Source organism: Vicugna pacos, chromosome 2, assembly GCF_048564905.1.
Source record: "Vicugna pacos chromosome 2, VicPac4, whole genome shotgun sequence".
Classification (NCBI taxonomy): Eukaryota; Metazoa; Chordata; class Mammalia; order Artiodactyla; family Camelidae; genus Vicugna; species Vicugna pacos.
The window spans coordinates 69,098,148-69,121,273 of NC_132988.1; the positions used below are offsets into that span (position 1 = coordinate 69,098,148).

Genomic DNA, 23,126 nt, shown 5'->3' on the forward strand with positions numbered 1-23,126 from the left:
GTGGCGGCATTCCCGTCCCACATTTGCCTTCTTCTTGTTGGCAGTGGGAATTTGGGAGCAGTGGGTGTCCCCAACCCTTGCAGACCATCATGTCATCGTGCAGGTGGATATGGGTCAGAGATAACCACGCTGATGTAGGATCCTCCAGGAAATTCTGGAGCTACTCAAAAAAGCCAAAACACATTTTAACCAGAGGACAGAATGAAAAAAACAAAGAAAGAAAGAAAATCAAGGTATGTGAGAGGCATTAACTTTGCTTTGATCCACAGGCCTTATGTTCTGACAAAGGTGATTGGATGAACTTGACAGTTTCTCTGTCTCCCTCCTTTCTTCCCTCCCGGTCACACTTTCTCATTTTTTCTCCAGGTTCTCTTTTGTGATGAAACTAGATTAATATTTACTTAGAACTGTAATCTGTTCATCTGTGATGCAAGTTGATTTTCTGATGTTTTCATCTCCCCACTCCCCCTTATGAAAGTGAGGCTGAAGGGGTGTCTTTATTTTCCTCTTGTTCTTTAATTGGCTGTTTCCCGGAATGTACGCACTTGTGCTCTCATTCTTGAAGCCTCTTAATTCACTGAAATAAAACATGCAGAACTTTTGACTGTTTTCTTTCTTACCTGATGTATTTTCAACATAGAGGGCTTTTCAAGGCCAGTATCTGTGAGAGCTTTCTTTCTTAGAAGCTAGGCATATTTTACTAGTAAGGGCCAGTAATTTTAAAACAGATTTAAATCTTGTATTTTATCATCATCATCCCATTTTTCAGGTGGGGAACTTGAGACACAGAGATGTTAACTAACTTGTCTCAGGTCACACAGCAAACAAGTAACAGAGTTTGGATTCAAACCCTGGCAGCTGGGCTCCAGAGTCTCAGTGCAGTGCTGTGTCTTGTATTTAGCTCATTTCTTTATCTGAATTCAGGGCCTTGTGCATGCCAACCATGCTCTCTCCTGCTGAAGCTATACCTACCCTCTGTAAAATCTTATCAGAATTGATTTGAAGACTGGTCGTCTTTTTCCTATTGTACAATTTATGAAATGGAGTGAGCATCTTTTCTATGCCCAGGCGAATTGTCATTCTCCTCTCTAAGTTTGGATCAGCTGCCAACATTTTATCCTTTGTGCTTTCCATGTCAGGAAATGTCTCTGAGCACTCTTTCAATGGGAAGTTTTTGTTTTGGCCAGACTCACTTCCTCTGGGACATTGTTATCATTCTGTTACAACCACTTGCCTTACTATTTACGCTGATGAGTTTGCCTTCATTAAGTTTCTCTGACTGTATGTCTGGAGTCTCTCAAGTGGTGAATGGCAGCATCACCTACATTCCTGTACTCAGCTAGGTCTTCTGCAACTCCATTTGTGTTTGCCATAGATTTCACTTCTAGCGTTAGCACTTTTTGTTTCTGTGCTGTGCTTTCATCTTTGTTGGCCAACTCCCCCTTTCGATTATCCATGTTGTATAAACTTATCAGGACAAGAGGGCAACACAGCCACACACTTCGCTGTCTGTGCCTGAACTGGATGACACATGTAGTGACCAGTCACTGATGGACTTTGAAAGAGGCACTGTGATTGATCACGATCATGAAGCACATGTTATTTACATAGTAGTATTATAATATGTAATCACACACGTTGTGTACATATAATTATGTACACATAATAATGTACATAACATGTATTGTGTACATATGATTGTATACACATAAATATGTAATTACATGCTTACGTAGTAATTGGTGGACTGAAGAGCTAAAGTTTGTCCTTTAAACAATTACTCACAGTTAATATAGCACGCAGCTGACATTTCAGCTGTGTTGTAGGGGGGCTAGTATTACTTAACCAAACTCTGGTAGCTGTAATTCACACTCATCAGACCTACGCAAAGTGAGGGCTCCCTCAGTTCCGGACTATTTTATGGATACATGTGTATTTTTCTTTACCAAAATAGGACCACTTTATGCATATGATTCTGAAGTTTTATTTTTTCATTTAATATATGGTATAGATGTAAAAAAAAAGCCTCATCTTCATGTTTTATGACCACATGGTATTTTATTGAATGGTTTTAGTGTAGTTTATTTAACCAATCTTCCTTTGAAGCTTTTTCTGTTTTTCACAGTTATAAACTATGCCACAGTGGTCACTTCTGTAGTTATGTCTTTGTGATAACAACAATTATTTATTTGAAATGAACATCTTTCTAGTAGCAGAATAACTGGCTCACAGGATAGGTACAGTTTTAGAACATTTCCATATTTTTTTCAAATTTCCCTACAGAGAGATCTTCACATTTAGGCTGCACCAGCCACGTAAATTAAGAGATGCCGTTGCATGTGTCCTAAACCCTTGCCAATACTGGGATTAACATTCTTTTTAATTTTTGCCATTTTAATTGGTAAAATGTATCTTATTTTATCTTATTTCAGTAATTAGTTTTGACTACTAGGTAGGGTGAATATTTTTCATGGGTTTATTTCTAGTAAATGTATTTTGATATTTATGGAATTTTATTCTGTCCTGTATTATAGCAGCTTTCAGATGATAGGGATTTTTTGTTTGTTTTATTAGGTTGAATACACACATTTCTACAAATTTCTACATATATATATCTGTATAGATCTGTGTACTAGGTCTGCATTCACGTGTATATAACATTTTTGGTTTTACCTAGGGCTGAGAAAGAGTATCCGTGGCCCTTAGTTTTGTAGCATAACCATCAGTTTCTGGACACTTTCCTTTTTTTTTTTTTTCTGAGAAAGAGAAAATAACCCACGACTTGGGGGAAATTCTAGTTAATTTTTCATTACATGATTTTTCAGGAGACGGGGTCAGGAGGAGCTACTAGGGCATTCAATTATGTACTTGAGCGTGTTGGACATTTTTTTCCCCTCAGGTGTACAATGTTTTACTTGGGCTTGTTTTTCAAGGGCACTGAAGTGTGACTAAACATTTTTGGGTACCGCCATCATGTAAAGAAGAGGCTCCGTCCTGTTAAATATTCCTTCAGCAGCTTTGCAGTGAGGCAGCCACGGGCAGTGAGGTGCCTGTGAGGGCTTGAGCTTTCGGCATTGGACGCGGGGAGGGTGGCTGGGGGGCGGGGGCCTGGGAGAAACTCAGGATTGGGGTGCTCTGTTGCCCCCTCCCACTGCTGTGGAAGAAGCGATTGGCCCAAGCTGGTTTCTGTCTAATACTTTCGGATGGGTCCTTAGTGAGGAAGGAGGGAGGGTCATGCGGTTGGACCTCAGCTCATCTGAGGGCTAAAGGTTCCTCATCGCACACCACCCAGAACCTCAGTGCTGTCCTTCTGGAGGGCGGTGGAGAGCTTAGAACCAAAGGAATAGAGAAGGGCTTGGATTCCTTTTTGTCTTTAGGTTGGGGACAAGGGAGGCTCATCAAGGAAGATGTCCACGGAAAATGTGGAAGGGAAGCCCAGCAGCTTTGGGGACAGAGGAAGAGCTCGGAGTCACACTTTCCTCAGGGTTGTGCAGCCAGTGTTTAACCACAGTATTTTCACTTCTGCAGTCTCTCCCGCCGCAGAACGCATCCGATTCATCTTGGGCGAGGAGGATGACAGCCCAGCACCCCCTCAGCTCTTCACTGAACTGGATGAGCTGCTGGCCGTGGATGGGCAGGAGATGGAGTGGAAGGAGACAGCGAGGTGAGGCTCAGCGGACCGTGTGGTAGCCACCTGGGGAAACAAGGACGGGGCAGGATCCCTGTCTGTGAGCCCCTTCCTCTAACCTGAGCACTCTGAATGACTGATGAGCACGAGGCTGGCTGGATCAAGGAATTAAAGAATTCTCTTTCTTCTCTTTGACATTGACAGAGATTCAGTACACCCTTAATTTCACTGCCGGAACATTGTTTCCTTGGTCTGCATTCTTATCATTTTCACACTTACACAGAATTAGAAGTAAATCTCCACTTATATGCTATGTAATAGTGAAATATTTTAAAGAGATAAACTGAAACACCTAAACAGGATAGTGTAGAGATTTGCACCCACAGTCTCCACATGCCTAGGTATTTTGTGAGACCGTGTCTTACTGATGGCTCATTTCCTGTTAGGAGGGAGGTTGTGAAGACAATAACTCTTACCCGCAAACTTGCTATTATTCCAGGTAAAAATCTGTCATCTTTTAAGTACCCAGTGAAAGCAAGTAGAAGGTTCACTTGCAATGGGAATGTTAGAGGCTTGTGTTCAATTTCAGACTCTTGTCACCTGTCAAGATGTGTCACACTCAGTTTTTCAGAACTTTGATTTCATCATCAATAATTACTGGATAATAAAGCCTACTGCATATAACATATATGTATGCTATATAAGATACATAATATATAAGTGTAAAGTAAGCTAGATATCTAATTATATCATGGATATTTATATACATACATACACATTTATATGGAAATGCTTTGTAAGTTGTTAAGCACAGCACAAATATCTAAAGTTTCATTAATCTCACAATAACAGAGCTTTTCTTCTTTTCTTCCTTTCTATATGTAGATTTGGTTAACACTCTACTCTAAATCTTCTATGACACAAAATCATGTAATATAAAGTTGTTGATATGATGCAGTTTTTGGTCTCTCATTGTCCTTATATGGACAGTCTGTATTTGATCGTCCACGGAGTAATGTTAAATATGCCTTTTATATATTGTAATTTAATTCAAATCAATTAAATTCAACCAGTGTTTTTTGAATGCCTAGTACATGTTGGGCCCTGTTTTAGGCCCTGGGAACACAGATGTGAGCAACAACTTGTTTCTGCTCCTCCATCTCTGGTGCTGCCTCTTGAAGCCCTTCATTCTTTGCACTTTTGGGGCCTCATTCCATGAGACAGAAATTGTCTCTTATTCCCCTCTCTCAGGACCAATAACCCAGATATTAAAAGTCCTCTGCAAAGAACACTTTTTTTATATTGAAGTCTAGTCAGTTTACAATGTTGTGTCAGTTTCTGGTGTACAGCATAATGTTTCAGTCATACATATACATACATATATTCGTTTTCATATTCTTTTTCATTATAGGTTACTACAAGACATTGAATATAGTTCCCTGTGCTGTACAGAAGTAACTTGTTGTTGTAGAGCAGATAAACAAGACTGTACTGTGTAGCACAGGGAAATTATACAGGATCTTGTGGTGGCTCACAGCAAAAGAGAATGTGACAATGAATGTACGTATGTTTATGTATAACTGAAAAATTGTGCTCTACACTGGAATTTGACACAACATTGTAAAATGACTGTAACTCAATTAAAAAAAAAGCTTTAGAAAAAAGAAGTAACTTCTTGTTTATTTATTTTATATATAGTAATTAGTATCTGCAAATCTTGAACTCCCAATTTATCCCTCCTCCTCCTTCCCCCTATCGTAACTGTAAGTTCGTTTTCTATGTCTGTGGGTCTGTTTCTGTTTCTCTGTAAAGTATAATTTTCATTCATAAAACATTATCCAAAAGAAGACTCTAAAAGCAAAGACTTTTATTAGTATCTCCATTTCATTCTTTCTAACAGGAGAAAACAGTCAGAATCGTAATGTGCAGCCTGAGTTAAGTGTTGGGGAGACTGTGGCTTTGCTGCTAACTAGCTATTCCATTTTGGGCAAGTCGTGTAATCACGTCGTCTTCCTGAGCTTGAGTTTTCTGTTCTATGAAATGAAAGCCACACTAGGTTCATCCTCTCTAACATCATGTATATCTTCTAGCTCTAAAGTTCCATCCCTGTGTGTATAATGGTGTAATCTGCTGTGACTAGGAGACCTACCTTGAATCCTACTTTCATCCTAAAATTCTGTGCCAGTGCCGTATGGAGTAGAATTCAGGTACAGCGCTCTGTTTTTGCTTTCCATCAAATGCAGACTATTCTTTATTTTATATGCCCCCTGGTCCCGGCAATGTGGAGAGATCACAGCTCATTGTATAGGTAATTCAACATTTCATGAGATGGACACAGCATTTTCATTTTAGATTCTTAAAGGTTAAGATGGTCTTGAATACCGTGTTTAAAGACTGTCCTTGGGAGCATGTATGTCACTTCAGTGTTGTCATCGGTCCCTAAGAGAGTATACTGCTGGAGAGGAAGTGTAGTGGGAATGTCATGTGTACCGGGAAGAGACATACTCACAGAGTCTACACTCTATAACTTCTCCTCTAGAGGACTTGCCACAATTCCTATTAATCAACCATATATGCGATTGTTTTTTCATTTTGTCTCCCTCGTTACAGTAATTCATCTGAGGTCAGAGACCACCATGTCTGTCTTTCATTACTGTATTCCCAGTGCCTTGCAGCACTTGGCATAATAGGTCCTCAGTAACATTTGTTGAGTGTGATTAGTTGAGAACTGATTGCCTTAGAATCTACTGTTCTAAATATAATAATTTCTTAGAAATTTTACATGATCAGAGTTGGAATTCTGTGATAATCCATCTCTTTTTGACTGATGGCAGCTTAATGACAGACCCCAGGCACCCCGCACACCAAGTGTAAAGCCCGGAAGAGGACCTTTGTTTGATGTTTCAGACCAATTCATCAATATGCTGGTGCCATCTGTGTTTAGTTCTCTAGCCCAGACTTCTTGCCTTGTTTGATTGAAAACAAGTGTTTGAATGGGCAATAGGCATCTGCAATCACATGTTGGAAACTGAGCTTCTGATCTACCCACCTCATACCTGCTTCTCCTACAGAATTCCCCACCGCAGTGAACAACTCCCTTTTTCTAGTTGCTTAAGCCAGAAAGATTGGAGTCTTCCTTGACGTCCATCTTTCTCTACATCGCTTACTTGATCCATTGGCAAACTCTGTCTAGTTTACGCTCAAGAGTTATTCGGATATTCAGAATCTCACCGTATCTCACATTCAACACTGTCACTACAGTGGTTCAGGTCAACCATTATTTCTCATCTAGATTACTGCAAACAATTCCTAATTAGACCATCTCCCTGAACCCGCCCTTCCTTCATGAACTATGCCCCGTGATCTCTTTGACCTCACCTCCTACTTCTCTCCCACTCATCCAATCTGCTCGAGCCTCACAGGCCTGATCAGGCTGCTGTGTCAGGGACTTCACACTTGCTCTTCCCTGTGTCTGACATATTCTCCTTGCTGAACTGCTGTACCCCACAGTTCCCTGTATGGCTCATTTCCTCACCTCCTTCAGGCCTTTGTTCAGATGTGACCTTCTCAGTAGCTGCGTGATCTAAAACGGAAACTTTCCCCAAACCTTTCAACCCCTCGTCCTCCATTGTATTTATCCTTTGCACTGACCAGCATTTAACATATTCACGTATCTTGTTGTTGTCTCCTCCCAATCAAATTAAAGTGCCATGAGGGCAGGAGCTTTTGGCTGTTCTGTTCACCACCGTATTCCTAGTGCCTACAACTACCTGGAACATAGGCCACAATCAAGAAATGCATCTTTACAGAGTGAGTGAATAGAGACATGGACCCTTAGTTCTGAGTGTGCGACTCCACCTAAATTCCGTTGGGAAGTTTGGAGGCGTTGTGCCTCCGGAAATGATTCAGATTTTCGGTGATTTTTGCTTCCTGTAACAGAACTCTGCTTCTGAATGTTTTTACAGCAATTTCTGACTCCCATTTACAATGTCCAGTTTCCAGACATGATAGGGCTATTCCACCCCCAACCCCCACCATGAAAAGCTCTCAAACCTTCTAGACTTATAATAAAAGTTTACATTTGAAAATGCAGGGTGAACATTTTTCTGGCTAACATAAAATGAAGAATTCCTTTTCTTTTTTGGTGAAAACCCCAATTAAGTGGGCTGTTTTATTCCATAGAGAACTAACCCACCAGACTTCTCCAGCTTAATGTAGTTTCTTCTGTGAGCCCACATTCCCACAGAACACAGCAGAACCCTCTTCGGTACTGTCCCTCTGGATGTTCTGTACTTTTTCCCGTTGACTCATGACTTGATTGACCAAGAATATCCTGCTTGAGTCTCAGCATTACTGGAGTTTTAGTTCTACTTCAGGAAGTTCAGGTTAGCTCTGTGTCTCAAAAAATAAGGAAAGTGGTTCCAGTGGTAGAGAAAATAACCCCATTTAAGTCTCAGAGAGCCACAGTAGTTATATAAAACCATAAACAAGGGAAGTCTTTATTTACGTGAAGTACAGCCAACTCTACCACCCTCTTCTTTCACATCATTTCCCTGCTCTTCCCTTTCCTAAAAGTCAGGACTTTGAATTTTCACTGGCACTTCTGATAGAGAGCACAGGTTAAAGACTGTGCAAATGGTAGAATGATCAGGACTGAGAAAGGTATATGAACAGGGAATGCAGAGAATATTCTTTTTAAAAAGAGTACTCCTAAGTGTGAGGTCATTAGGATACTGACATTCAGTGACATAGCAGTAGATATAATGAAATACTTGGTATTAGCGAAGAAGTCTGTGCTTCTTATTAAGAATTTCTAGGTGGCTAGGCATTAGCTAATGGATTCATGAAGCAAACTGGTTAAAGAATAAGTCATGGTCCAGCTTTGGTGATGGCTCAAAGCCAGGAAGAAGGGCTATAGCTACCCTCCACTGCTCCAAACTCTTTATTTCTTTGAGTCTGTGATGTCTGCAAGCCTGGTTATTGGCTTTCAGTTTTCCCTCAGTGAATATTCAGGTGGGCCACGTTGGGTTTCATCACTGTTATAAGAACACATGTTAAAGATCACATCCCCAATATGATTCACGTTTTACTGCCAAACCTGGGTAAAAAGGAAAGACGTCACAAGTTTCAACAAAGCCAACAAGTCAACAAAGGAGAAGGGTGTTGATGTTTCAGTCCTAGTGGGACAGCACAGAGGGACCCGCATTCGTGTTTCTACTCGGCAGAATGACTCTGCCTCCCCCAAAGAACCTGATTTCAGGGCCTGCCCGTCAAACATGGTCTCTTGTGCTTACCTTGGGACTTTGCAGAGGGACTCCTCTCTTTCCAGTCCACACTGCCTTCTCTGTGTCTCCTCTACTGGATTACACTGGAAAATTCCATTTCAGACCAAGTTTATTTGTTCTGTAAGAAAAAGTCTGAGGGAGAAGGAATTTAATCATCTATGTGATTATATGTGGTTACTACACTGTTTTGCAATAGCTTTTGCAGTTGATCTAGAAATTTAAGAATTCTTAAAGACATCATTCATCCCAGATACACACTCATGTTGGCTTCTTTTGTCTGTGATGAGGCACTTATCAGTTAGCAAGAAATTTATTATTGCTCTAATAGTTTTATGTAGTTGGTTATATTCCTGGGCAAAGGTCAAGTCTATTTTCCACCATAAAATTGGCATGTTTTTAAGTGAGAGGTCTTTTCTTAATTATATTTAATCATATGATGGGAAAGTTGCAAAATTCAGTGATTCTCAGGGGGCCTTCTGTTTCTTCAACAAGCTAGTGAAATGCTATCTGGTTGGCAGTCACTCAGAGTGTGTTAAATTGCAATGTACTTTATCATTATTCTTCTAAGACCTTGGAATAAATAAACTTCACCTAATAAACTCCTCCTTCAAGGTTACAACAGTTTTGTAATTGCCAGCATTTAAAAAGCCAAGTTCTGAAATTAATTTTCCTGTAATATGTCAAGTCCTAAGATAAAAGGAAAAGTAGGAAACTTACTGCAAATATACGGTTACTCATAGTTATTATGAAGGGTAGATAGTAGCTTTTAGTACATTTTACAGTAAAAAAAAAAAGTCTGGTTTTTTAAAAATGTAATTACATGGTTCTAAGGCACCTTTACAAATTCACTGACACTCGAATAGGCTGAACTTTGGTACCTTTGCCTTAGCCTTTCCTTTAATGGGTTCTGATTTGAACTGAGTAGTTTTCGGGTTTTTTTCTCAAGTTTGTCCTTGATCTGTGAGGAAGATAGACGTAGTATGGGTAGTTTCTGGGATGAAACTATCTGCAAACAGTCTGTTTCAATGGGCAAACCATTACTTTATGCCTGAAGCAGTATGTTGGATGTACAGTCAGTTCCTTGAACAATTTGAGCAATGCCTTTTAAAGGAATTTAATAGTCATCATCCCAGAGTTCCTTTTGTGCTATTCTCTGTGCTGTGCTGTGACATCATCACCATATTCAATATTTACTGAACTCAAAGTGAAAGAGATGCTTCAACTGAACTATGAGATAGTACTTATCCTTTAGGAATGTAGATGCTAAGGAACTGGCTGGTTCTGAGGCTACATTTCCATTCCATTATGGTTAAATCCTGACCAAATCTTGGCTGCTAAAATCCAGGAGGGTGAGTAATACTATTCAGTAAATCTGAGCTATTTGGGGTTTATTATTTCTAATGTACTTTTAGAACTTGTTCAAAAATCACATTTAAGATAAATTGTAGAGAGGAATGAAGTAAGAGATAGGTCAAAAAAGAATGCAGTGGTTTTGCTCCTTTTTTCTTTTTTTAAAGAAAATTTTATTAAACTTACATAGTGTGGACAGTGGAGGATGATGGCCAAAAACAAGCCTACTGTCACACATTGTATGTAAGAGAGGCTTAGTTTTCTTTTACGAAGTGCATTTGGCAATAGAAATTTATGGCAACGGACAGAAGGGCAACTGGTTATCATTTAGTAAAGATAAGAGGGATGTGAAGACTGTATGTATAAAACACTCCCCTGTACTGAGTTTCTAGTCAGTTTCTAGCTGATCCTTGTCATTCTTCTTGGACTGAAATTTTGTGACCAAAGATACTATCCCTCAGCTAATAAGAATACTCTTAGGAATAAAAACAAGGTCACTGCAGTCTCGATAAATAACATGATTATATGTAACCCTGACTAGGTTTCATATACTGTGGAATCTTCTATCTTCTAGAGTCTCACCTTAAGCAATAAATTATAACATCAAATGTAAATATGGTTCAGATACTAGTTACCAACAAACATGGCTAGAGAGTCTGTGAGTGAGCCTGAAAAGATAATATGCTTAAAGTTAGCCAATGTAATACAGTCCATAAGATAATTACTCTCAAAATAACCCTATTGCCCTTTATCGTTTTGACAAATCCATAGAATTCTGTTCTATGAGTGTGATGTAAAATTGTCATTTTTCTCTCACTTCCCTCTATTTCTGTGTTTCTAATACCAGCCGACCTGAAGAACTACTAATTCACACACACACACACACACACACACACACACACACACACACACACTAAGGGACTTTCAGAATGTTTCACAACCACTTTCGTATAAATAAACAAGATGCAGTTCTGGAGTTTTAGAAGTTCTTTGGTGTTGGCTTTTTACTGTGAGGAAAACATGAAAGCCTCCACTGCCTGCATCTTTGGGGACACAGGGGAAAGGAGGAGGGTCTTAGAACTGGGGGTGAGGTTGGGGATAAGGTTGCCGTTGAAGCATGGCAGTTTCCTGACCAGGAGAGGAAGGAGAGAGATTTGGGATACGGCCGATACGCTTCTGAATCACATGAGTGTCTGGCTTGATTAAAATTCTGAGTTCCCTTTGACATTGTGGCTGATCTCTTGATCTGTTTTCACTCCTGGTTCTACTAATGTGGGTTTTTTTTTTTTTTTGACTCGTCTGGGGTGGTGAGCAGTCTATAAATAATACCTTATGTAGAGCTTCCTCTGATCTCTGCCCTTTGTTCTCCTCTTTAGTGAATTGGGTGAGTGTTTAGCTTTTTCTGGGAAAACATTTTTCAATCATTAAACCTTTGGGTGAAGAATGCAGAAAAACAATTTTTAACCCCTTCTTTATCTTGTTCAGTATCTTTCGGAGGTTTGAAGTGACAGAAAGCAGCATTTCTCTTTGAGTCGTAATGAATAGCAAAATGACCATGCTTTCCTGTGTTTCTTTACCAGTGTAGGAAGAATAGGTATGTGTGATACATGGGATTAAACTTTCCTCATTCCCATATGTTGCTGAGCTATCAAAGTGCCTGCAGTTAGAAAGAAGAAGCTGTGAAAGGGGGTTGTTTGCTCCATCGCTAAGGTTAACAAGAGACCTGTTATTATCAGAATAGATGCATTATTTGCTGAGCTTGTGTACTTTTAAACACACATGGAGCCAAACTTGAAGGATCGAGCTTCCGTTAGCATCTCTACGAGAAGGGGACATGTCAGCTGAGATACACATTAAAGTTAGACACAGCAACACACGCTGGCCTTCTTTAAGCATTAAAGGGAATTTTGTATCTGACCACTTCACACACTGTATTTTCAAATAGTTAAGATAAGCATCAGTTCTTAACTGATATTTCACCTTGTATAAACTTGCCTTGTGAAGTCACAACAGAATTCTCACAATGGTGGTTATTTTTACATACCGTAGGCTCTACCCCCATGGAGAATTTGCAGTGCATATTTTTCCTACATTATTTAAAAAATTGGGATCAATAATCATTCTTAACGATTTCACGTCTACATAGAGACAGATAGGAAACCAAGGAGGCGGCGTTGGCTCCTTTCGGTTTGTTTTCTTTCTCTCTAACATCGGGGGGAGGAGCAGTCTAGTGACTCTGTTTGGTGTATTTATAAAGGTAATGCAGTTAATGATGTAATAAGCTTTTAAAACTCCACAAAAGATGACATTTTGGGCGTGCTGGTGGGAGTGGAGCTGGAGGGGTTGATGTTGCTTTTTCCAGAGGCGATTAGAACACTTTTAACAGCTGCTCACTAATCTCTTGTTTGTAGGTGGATTAAGTTTGAAGAAAAAGTGGAACAGGGTGGGGAGAGATGGAGCAAGCCCCACGTGGCCACCTTGTCCCTGCACAGCCTGTTTGAGCTGAGGACCTGCATGGAGAAGGGCTCCATCATGCTGGACAGGGAGGCTGCTTCTCTGCCACAGTTGGTGGGTAAGTATGTCACTTTATGTGCCTGTCCGTTCTGCAGCCCTACCTGCCCACCCACGAGTCTCTGTCCGTGCACCTGGCTCCTAGTGTCAGCAGAGTTGAATATTCTCAAAAGTTTATTCTCTCTCTTTTATATTATAAAACTAGTAAGGTTTATTGCAGAAAGTTTGGAAAATGCAGGCAAATATTGACAAAAATAATCACCCATCATACCTCCATGCGGATATAGCCATTGGTAACATTTTGGCATTTTTCCATCCAGTTTTGTTTCTCCGTCTTCTCTCCTATGCTTTTCATTTTTATGTGATTTTTAAAATTACAATTGGGACCATATTTATATGTGCAGATTTGCATTCCTTTACTTATTAGCATAAAATTAGTGTCTTGAATGGAGCCCCTCATCCCTCCACCTTGGTTATATGGGATTGGAGTCTGGACAACAGATTTCTAGAACTCCTTGACCTTAGACATTGCACTGAGCTGCTCTGGGCCTCAGTTTTGTCATCTGTAAAATAGGGTTTAAATCCTCTGGGAGAAGGAAACTGGTCTAGTTCTAGTCCTTGAGTTGGGGTGATTTTGTAGGTGGAAGTCAAGCTCCGTTAGCTGTATGTAGAGAAAGGTTGGATGGGGGCAAGGAGCCGGTAGAACCATACGGATTAGTAACTGAGTCAGGTCACACTGATGCCAAGTATCATTTGTACAACCCCCAGTGAGTCACTGAACCTCGTGGTGCAGGGCAGCTTTGGCATCTTGGTAATTAGCGTTGTGCAGCAAATGTTAACTCGTTATGTTGAACACCTTGGGCACATGTCACTACATTCCAAAGAGTAGTAATTGTTTTCGTTTTCTAGAAAGAGCCTGGCCTAAGCTGCCTTATTACCCTTCAAATCTAGTTGTGCTGAAGATCATGTTTTCCTTAAGAAGAGATACAGGGGCTCTGCTTCTTGGTCCTAGGACAGTTCCATGACTCACTGACCACTGGACCTGTAGGAATGACCACACTTTCTTAAGGGGTCTGCAGTGTGCCTGCTTTGGGACTGCGGGAAGAGAATGTGGATCATGGCCCCACTGACCCATGTAAAATTCCTGTGTAGTTTCAAAATTTCATTGAGTAGCTGTAGGCAGAGTTTGTCTGTGGCATCTGTGTCCTTATAGACCATGGGAAGGCTACAGCATTTGTATTGGAAGAGAAGATTAGTTCTCACATCAGGCATATGTCTTGTTTACTTATACATATCCAGTTTTTCTTCAGAAAGCTTGTTAGATAGATTTGCAAAGAAGCCCCATACTGTCCGTGCATCAGAGATGCTTAAGGTGCAAGTGGAGAAGGGAAGACTAACGTGAAGATGCTGAGTGGCCAGAATTAATTAGGTCATACATTTACTCAGCAACGGTGCATGAGCGTCTACAGTATGCCAGACTCTATTCTAGGCCCTGGAATTAAATTTGCAAATCCACCACTTTGTAAATGGGATGAGTTACAAATCCACATCCACATGGACAGTGAGAAGATAATGTAGGAAATACTGCTCTTTGTAGAATTTTTCATGTTCGACAACACAGGTGAGGCGGAAAATGGATGCTTGATGTGTGAGGAGAGGTCCTGGGTGACTGTACCCAGGGAAGGTGAAGCCCAGCTGCAGAGACCGAGAAGCAAAGGGGAGCAATGGTTTCCCAGGCAATTTGTTTCACTGACTTTTCTTCATTTGTTAAAATCTGTGAGAGAGATTGTTACCCAAAAAAGTATCCTGGTTAGCAAAAATCAGTCCAGTTCTTGAATGAGAATTGCAATTTCTGTGTTTTCAGACTTTAAAAACTAACCTGGGGTAAAGACGTCTCAAGTTAGAAGTCAGAAGTGCATAAACGCAGGGCAAAGTCAAAATTAGACTGGTGATGGGGCAACGTAATAGGGAGTCTAGGGAGAGAGTATGTGTTGTGGCTTGAGGGTCACCAGAAAGTTTCCTACATAGAAAAGAAAAAGGCCTGTCGTATACCATGGTTGCTTCCTGAAATTCCACCAATTGGAAGTTCATTTCACTGAGCCCAGGGTTTTCTCTCTATGAAAATGTACATACTCTCCGGCATCTTCAGCCCATGAGATGCAGAGTGGTGGTATAGAAAGAGTGGTGCGTTTAAAGTTGACAGGGTGGTTAAAGTCTACGGCTATGGACAAGGGGCGTTACCTAACCCTTTAGCAGTCTCTGTTTCTCACCTGTAGAATGTGGATGAAGGTAGACCTCTCAGGGTTGTTGTGAGAATTGAATGAGGACTTCAGCTGTAACTGTTCCTTCCTTCCATGACTATCCCAGTATAAATGAGTTTATCCAGATCTTTCTACATGTCACCTAGTGGGGGCAGAGTACAGACTGGGTCAGGTAGAGAGATGCTCAGGGACTTCACCAGCAGGAGAAAAGATTCTGAAAGGTGCAGTGGATGGAGCTAGAAACAGCTTCACAGCTTCTTTGCTGTGCCTGGAGCTGGTCAACAAGGGTGACCCAAGTTAAAGTCAATTGATATCCTTGGGCTTTTCTGTAAACTGTCTGTGGGATCTTCAGCACCAGAAAGAGCTACCTTAAGGAGTTTCTGATCTTTGGTAACTAGCCGACCCTTTCCATGTGGTAGAAGACAGAGTCCCACATTATACTGGAAACTCATTAGCCAATGACCAAAGAAAGGGAGAGTATTACATTTAAGAAAAATTTGTCAAGCATTTTACATTCACACTTTAGTTTTCATTATTTCTTATTATCAGCTGTGGCTTTTTCCTCTAACCAGCATGCGTTTACTTTAATAATGTCATTAAGGTTTAAACTTGGACACCACTAGGTCACTTTGAGGCATCATCACACAGTACTGAGTTTGCTCTGCCACCCCCAAGGCAAGCAGGCAGAGAGTCAGCGTTGTCATTCTGGAGCTGATAATGCAGAAAAACAGTTCAGAGGCAAATAACACACGATACAAGCAAAACAAAGAAAGAAAGAAAAATGGACCACATTTGGAGGAGCAGGGAGAAGAGTGTGTTTGAGTGAGTGTAAGTGACTGAAAAGCAATGCTTAAAAATCCTCTGAAAGAATCAAAACCTTACAGCAGATTAAAAAACATGCAAAAAAAAGAGAATGCCTTTATTTCAGGTGACCAAAAATGGTAACTTGATGAGCAACTGTCATTATTTGTTGATTAAAAAAATATTTTTCTAGCAAAGGGTGAAGGGAAGTTGTCTCGTGAAGGGCGCTGTTAATTCCGAGTTGAGAATTCTGTGCATCTAAGTCTTATGATGCATTACCCCTTCACCCCAGTTTTATTTCAACAAATGAGAAGAAAAAGAAATCATGGCGAGTGTGACTATATCAAATGAACGATGGCATGATTTCTGTTTTTCTTTGCAGTCCACCTGCTATTCCTTCTCAGTGGCCTGCCCGAGGGGCCCCTCCCTCTACAGGTGCAAAACTACCACCACGTGGGGACCACGAGTAGTTGGGCCCCTGCTTCAGCGGATGTCACTTTTCACACTTGTATAAAAAATTCAGCCCTATTCTGATTCTCCTCAGGACCTCTCCTAGTTTTCTTCATGAAGCTCCCTTTCTGAACGCTAATAGAAAATTTTTTTATTTACAGGATAAAACATCACTTTTATGGGTTATTTTGATAGCTTTATTATTGCTATCATATTATAGTTTTACATTTAAAGGGTGCCATTCATATACGAAGCCAAGTACAAGGGAGTTTTCCTCCCTTCCTGAGTTAAAAAAAAATTTATAAGCCATTTCAGGTACTTTATTATGACGTGAAATGGATTAGGAAAATGTAGGTCTATTTTTGGAATTCTCATTTTTATATTTAAAGGCATTCCTGAGCTGTGCATGTTGGCAGATGTGTTAGTCATGTTGTTTCTTGCTTTTAACACCTTTTGTATTTTCGAAATGGTAATAAACTTTTTTATCACAAAACTAAAATATGTCCATTTTTAGTAATGCAGAAAAATATAACCTACAAAAGTCAAAATACCTCTAATCTTATCTTTCAGAGCTAACCTGCCAGAAGTTTTCTGTACATCTCTGTTTACACATATGAGATTTATTTTACAAAATGGGATCAGGCTATATAACCCTCTATCTGGCCTTTTAAACCTAAAAACATGAATATTTCCATATTATTAAATATAAATATCATTTTAATGGCTGCAAAATAGTCAATAATCTATAATTGGGCATTTAAATTGCCTTCAGGTTTTTATTATAAAGGAAAGAAATAAACATTACTGGGGTTTTTTGGTGTATATGTGCATGAAATAGATTACTTCTTGATTATAGATTTCTAAAGATGAAATGTTCAAAGGGTTTGAACATTTGAAAGGGCTTTGTTCTTTATTGGCCAAGTGGCCTTCAAGAAACGTTGTACTGGCTATTTCTGTCATTATCAGTATACAGCCTTGCCTCTTGCATACAGTGTTCACATCACTGAGGACTAGTCTTAAATTTTGCCACTTTGATAGATTAACAGATATAATTGGTTAAATTTCTATAGATTTGTTTAAATTGTGTGTTAGTCTTGAAGTTGAATATTTATTGGGCCTTTGTTATTTCTTTTAAGAACATTTGTCGACTTTGACCTTGTTTTTTGGTTGCATGACCATCTCTCTCCAAATTTTTTTTGGTCTCGGGTTTCCTTTTTAAAGAAAGAAAAGTATTGTATGATGGGAAGAAGATCTAAACTGAATCAGAAAACCTGGCTTAATGCCGGAGGCAGAGCGGGTAGCCTCTAACTGGGGCTTACCTGTGAGCTGGTCTCCCCTCTCATGCTCTTTTTGCAGCTATGTAACAAGGGATTGAGCCTGGTCCTTCCTGAGATTCCTTTCAGCTCTGTGACCCTCCAGAGCTGGTGCTTTCTTTCCCCGTTGGTAGTGTCTGTGGGATTTTGAACACTGAAGGCTTAATCTCAGTGTAGCTGTGAAATGTTACTGCCTTCACTTTCCTTGCAAAGTTTTGTAGTTTATGCTTAAAGTGATCCCTGTAATGTGCGCCATGTTTATGGAAACTTAATGAAGGGCATAAACCACGCAGGTGTTTTCACCTGTGCTCACTGGTGATTTCCAGGCATCAGTCACAGAGCCAGCTGTGCATATATACGGATTGGCTGGAGATTACAAGGAGGGAGAGAATAGAGGGAGGCCCTGCCAGGAAGGGTAGATAAGAAACATTTTAATCCACAAGCCTCGAATTAGAGTAGGCGTTTGATAACACTTGCAGCTGATAGGCTGGGGCTGTTTGTTTATTTTCATGATCTTGTAAAATGGATTTCCCACATTGATTAAGACTTAAAGGGAAAGTGGAGGGATTGTGTTTGGTAGCACTTAATTATTTTTCTGTGGAACAAGGGGTTAATTATAATCACAGGGTCCATTCTGAGAGTTTTACTGAGTAGGGTTTCTGTAATTAAAAATGCTCAGAGCTAAAGGCCACTCTCAAACCAAAACATTCCTATGGGAGAAACTCTTCCTGCCTTGCTCAGGCTCTCTACTAAGTGGTCCAGTGTTATGTGACATTTACAGCATCTGTTGTCAGTGAGGCAATGTGATGGGAAGTCCTGGATTCAGCCTCTGCTTGGCTCCCAGGTAGCCGACTGTGTATGGTGTAAATCGTCAGCTTCTAGCTATGGGCTTTGAGACCAGTTCTGTGAGTGCTTGTTAGAAAGATGGACTTCTGAGAGGCGCCATCATGCCCAAGCAAAGCTCCTTGAACCGCTGTCAATAATATTGTAATGACTTTGAATGGTGACAGACAGTTACTAGACTTACCACGGTGAACAGTTCATAACATATATAAATGCCAGTGGGAAGAGATGGGAGTGGTTTGGAGCTGCTGTTATCCTATCAGTCCCCATCAGTTTTCTCGTCAGACTTTTGGAAAAGAAGAGCTTTTGTTTTCTTCTCCACCTTTGTATACAGAGAAGTTTGCCCGAGAGGAAGATACTGACGTGTGCTTGATGCACCCATGTGCCTCCAACAGTGAGCCCTGGATGCGTTGTTCTGGTTCTACGCCAGGGGCAAAAGCTCTACCTGCACGTCGTGAGCTGTTGTCCTGCCATTGAATACCTTGCACAGATTCTGTGATATTTTGTCCTGAGCCCCATTCTGAACAGAGGAAATGTCGACCTGTGATGTGACATTAGAAATTTTTCAGAAAAGATTTTTTAAGGCTGTTTTATTTTATTATTTTCATTGAAACATAGTTGGCATACAATGTATTGATTTCAGGTGTACAACATAGTGAATTGGCATTTATATACATTATGAGCTGATCACTACTGAAAGTCTAATAACTGTCACCATACAAAGTTAATAAAATATTATTGACAGTATTCCCTGCACTGTACATTACAGCTCATGACTTACTTATTTTACAACTGGAATTTTGTGCCCATTAATCCCCTTCACCCATTTTGCCCACCCTGTTACCTCCTCCCCGCTGGTGACTGCCAGTTTGTTCTCTGTATCTATGGGTCTGTTTCTGTTTTGTTTGTTCATTTGTTTTGTAGTTTCCACATATAAGTGGAATTATTTGGTATGTCTTTTCCTGTCTGACTTATTTCACTTAGTGTAATACCCTCTAGATCCATCCATGTTGTTACAAATGGCAAGATTTCATTCTTTTTTATGGCTGAGTAATACTCCATTGTGTGTGTGTGTGTGTGTGTGTGTGTGTGTGTGTGTGTGTACACACACACACACACACACACATCTGTTTTATCCATTCATCTGTCAGTGTGAGCTTAGGTTGTCTCCATATCTTGGCTGCAATGCTTCAATGAACATAGGGGTGCATACATCTTTTTGAATTAGTGTTTTTATTTTCTTTGTCTACATACCTAAAAATGGAATTGCTGGATTGCATGGTCTTTCAATTTTTGATCTTTTGGGGAACCTCTATGCTGTTTTCCATAGTGGCTGCACCAGTTTACATTCCTACTTAACAGTGCATGAGGGTCCCTTTTCTCCACATCCTCACCAACACTTGTTACTTGTTGTCTTTTTGATGATAGCTATTCTGACAAGTGTGAGGTGATATCTCACTGGTTTTGATTTGCATTTGCCTGATGATTAGTAATGTTGAGACTCTTTTCATGTGTCTGTTGGCCATCTGTATGTCTTCTTTGGAAAAATGTCTATTCAGATCCTCTGCCCATTTTTAAATTGAATTGCTAATTTTTTTTTATATTGAGATGTGTGAGTTCTTTATGTATTTTAAATATTAAGCCCTTATTGAATATACCATTTTTAAATATCGTTTCCCATTCAGTAGGTTCTCTTTTTGTTTTTTTTGATGGTTTCCTTTGATGTGCAAAAGCTTTTTAGTTTGATGTAGTTCCATTTGTTTATTTGTACTTTTATTGCCTTTGCCTGAGGAGACAGATCTAAAAAAATATTGCTAAGACTGATGTCAGAGAGTATACTGCCTATTTTTTTTTTCCATGAGTTTTATGGTTTCAGGTCTTACACTTAAGTCTTTAACCCATTCTGAGTTTATTTTTGTAAGTAGTCTGAGAAAGTGGTCCAGGCCTAATTGAAATTTTTTTTTTTTGTAGTAAGACTGACATATTAAAATTTCTCCAAAATTCTGGCCAGGTTATAGTTTAAAATGACTAATAAAATATATTGGGAAGGCTTTAGTCGGATCTAAACGAGAATAAGCCCCCTTCTTAGAAATGACTAAGGCATAATTTTGTACTTTAGTCTTTCTTTCATTGGATTAACTGGTATTCAGATAACCTGATATGGGGAAAGGTGTATTTTCCTTTTTCTTGTTGTAAAGATGATATAATATTACAGAAGAATTTCGGAAAATAGATTTAAAAATTGATAATGTCATGATGTTAAATTTTACATATTCTCTTGAAGAATTTTCATGTCATTTGTATTTCTGGCATTTTGCTGTGTTGGAATACATGACATTTTCTAATCTCCCTTTTAAAAAAAAATTGAAAAATGTAAATTACTGTGTTGCCCATAGAAGAATGTGATTAATGTGAATTTACTATTAACTGGGACTTAAAAATTTACAAGGCATTTCTTCCTCTGTAAATATGTAATTAAATACTCTCTCTTTAATGTCAGTATACCTATACCCTGTATCTTTACCTTCACAGAAAGTGGAAAGTTGGAAATTTGAAAAATAGTACCTCGATATTAATTTTGAGGATGACATTCGTAAAGTTAGAGTAAAAACTTAACTTCGTGGTCTTGTGACTGAGTTTCTTTTTGCTTTTGTTTTGCTTTGTTTTTGTATCAGAGATGATTGTTGACCATCAGATTGAGACAGGCCTATTGAAACCCGACCTTAAGGATAAGGTGACCTATACTTTGCTCCGGAAGCACCGGCATCAAACCAAGAAGTCCAACCTTCGCTCCCTGGCTGACATTGGGAAGACAGTCTCCAGTGCAAGTAGGATGTTTACCAACCCTGATAATGGTAATGCAGGGCCACCTGGCTGCTGCTCTCTCTCTCTCACCTCACTTACCTTTACGCCACCTCTCGTCATCTTTTCTCTTTTTTTTAAAACCTCTCTTCTTGTTTCTTCTTTTCTCAAGTTCATATGCCACAGCTATTTTCTCATGACACTTTTTATCCAACTGGGCAGGTTTGCAGTCCTGTTGGAAGGATTTCAGCAGTCACTGTAGGCTGTAAATGCCAAGATGCCTTGCTTGTTCCATGCACGTCTATTGTGATTGAAATGGTTGCGTAATGACGCTGTGATGAAACAGCTGGATGTTTCCAATGACTCAGCAAACTTGTAGACTATTGAGCACACCAAGGAATATGCTTTTGACATGGTGGTTTATCAGAATTGGGAGGACAGACTAAGATGTGATAAATACTCTGAAATCTCTTATCATGAAGTGTTTGCTTGATATAGGAGATGATGTCCAGCCTATAAGTGATTATTCATCAAAGTAAGGGTCAGTATTATTTTTACTACTTAAAAAACAATCTGCTCTTTCGTTATATGATACTGATAGTTAGATGGGAGAATAATTATTCAAGGTAGAATATTCACCCCCTTATATAGCAATAGGAAAGGCACAGTGTTTTATTTATACTCTCGCATTTACCAGAATTTCTTACAAAATGTCTGTCTTCTGTGTCATTGTCTTTGTTTCAAATAAATTTCATGACTGGGTGCAGTCTGAGAAGGGAGAAGTTAATTTCCATGAGGTATGGAAAATGAAGGCATGGGAGAAAGAGTTGCTAAGCATTGGGCTTGTAAAACTAGGTCGCTGTCATTCCAGCCCCGGTCATTTTAGTATTAAGAGAAATGAGGAGCTAAGGGAGCATCTTAATTCATTGTTCTCAGATGCACTTTCAGAATAATATATAACATGTCACAGAAAAGGTAGACTAAGTGAACTGTATAAACTGAATTCTAACTCAGTCGCTCCATTTCTGGAAATTGGGTTTTCTGACTTTAATATTAAAATTAATAGTTGGCTGGGAGTGAGCTTACTATTAGCAAACTTTGCTATATTTTGGAACCATTCCATGTTGTTTTTTCATGAGTGTTTAGTCATTAAGCAGAATCAAGTGAAAAGTTCAATTTTATTGAGTGACTCTTACATTGATTTAGTTGCTACTTTTTTTTTTTAAAGCACAACAGGTTATAAATAAATAATTAATAAAAATGCTCTTTATGGCTGTGAGGTGAGGGTATAGCTCAGTGGTAGAGTGTGCGCATAGCATGCACGAGGTCCTGGGTTCGATCCCCAGAACCTTTGTTAAAAATCAATCAATCAATCAATCAATCAATCTAATGACCATGCCCTCAACCCCCCCAAATACTCTTTATAAAACACATTCACAAAAGGAAGACTCGTTCCTACAACAATTTGATGGCTCTCCCATTACCTAGAATATTACTGCTGACTAGGAATGTTTTGGTTTTTGTGTATTTCCTGTTTTACTAATTTATTTTAAATTGCATTTTGAAGAGTTCAATGGCTGGAAATGTTATGGGATAAACCATTTGTTAAAACTGATGTCACAAACAATAATTTTAAAAACAACTCATTTTAAAAATTATGGCCATTATGGTACAAGTCTGTTTTTTAATCTTTATTATCCTCTTTCTCACACTGAGTGAAATTTTGTGATTTGGAGATTTATTTTTTTCTCATTAAGTTGGTGGTAGTATAAGGAAGCAAGGTGTGCACTGTTTTCAGATACTGCTATATCTGCAAAGGGAAGAGGTAGGAACATGGCAGAGCGAGCGAGGGTGCCTTCTACCAGTATGGTGTGAGCTCCGT

General features: G+C 39.4%; 1 protein-coding gene across 4 annotated transcripts in view; it reads left to right on the plus strand.

The window, feature by feature from the left end:
* The window catches only part of SLC4A4 (solute carrier family 4 member 4), a 314,261-nt gene that overhangs the window by 120,348 nt on the left and 170,787 nt on the right, over positions 1 to 23,126 (plus strand). For all 4 annotated transcript variants that reach the window (XM_072941127.1, XM_072941141.1, XM_072941149.1 and 1 more), the window contains exons 4-6: positions 3,529 to 3,664; positions 12,675 to 12,835; positions 21,118 to 21,297. In XM_072941127.1, coding sequence (XP_072797228.1) covers positions 3,529 to 3,664; positions 12,675 to 12,835; positions 21,118 to 21,297 — 477 coding nt within the window. The remainder of the gene's footprint in view (positions 1 to 3,528; positions 3,665 to 12,674; positions 12,836 to 21,117; positions 21,298 to 23,126) is intronic.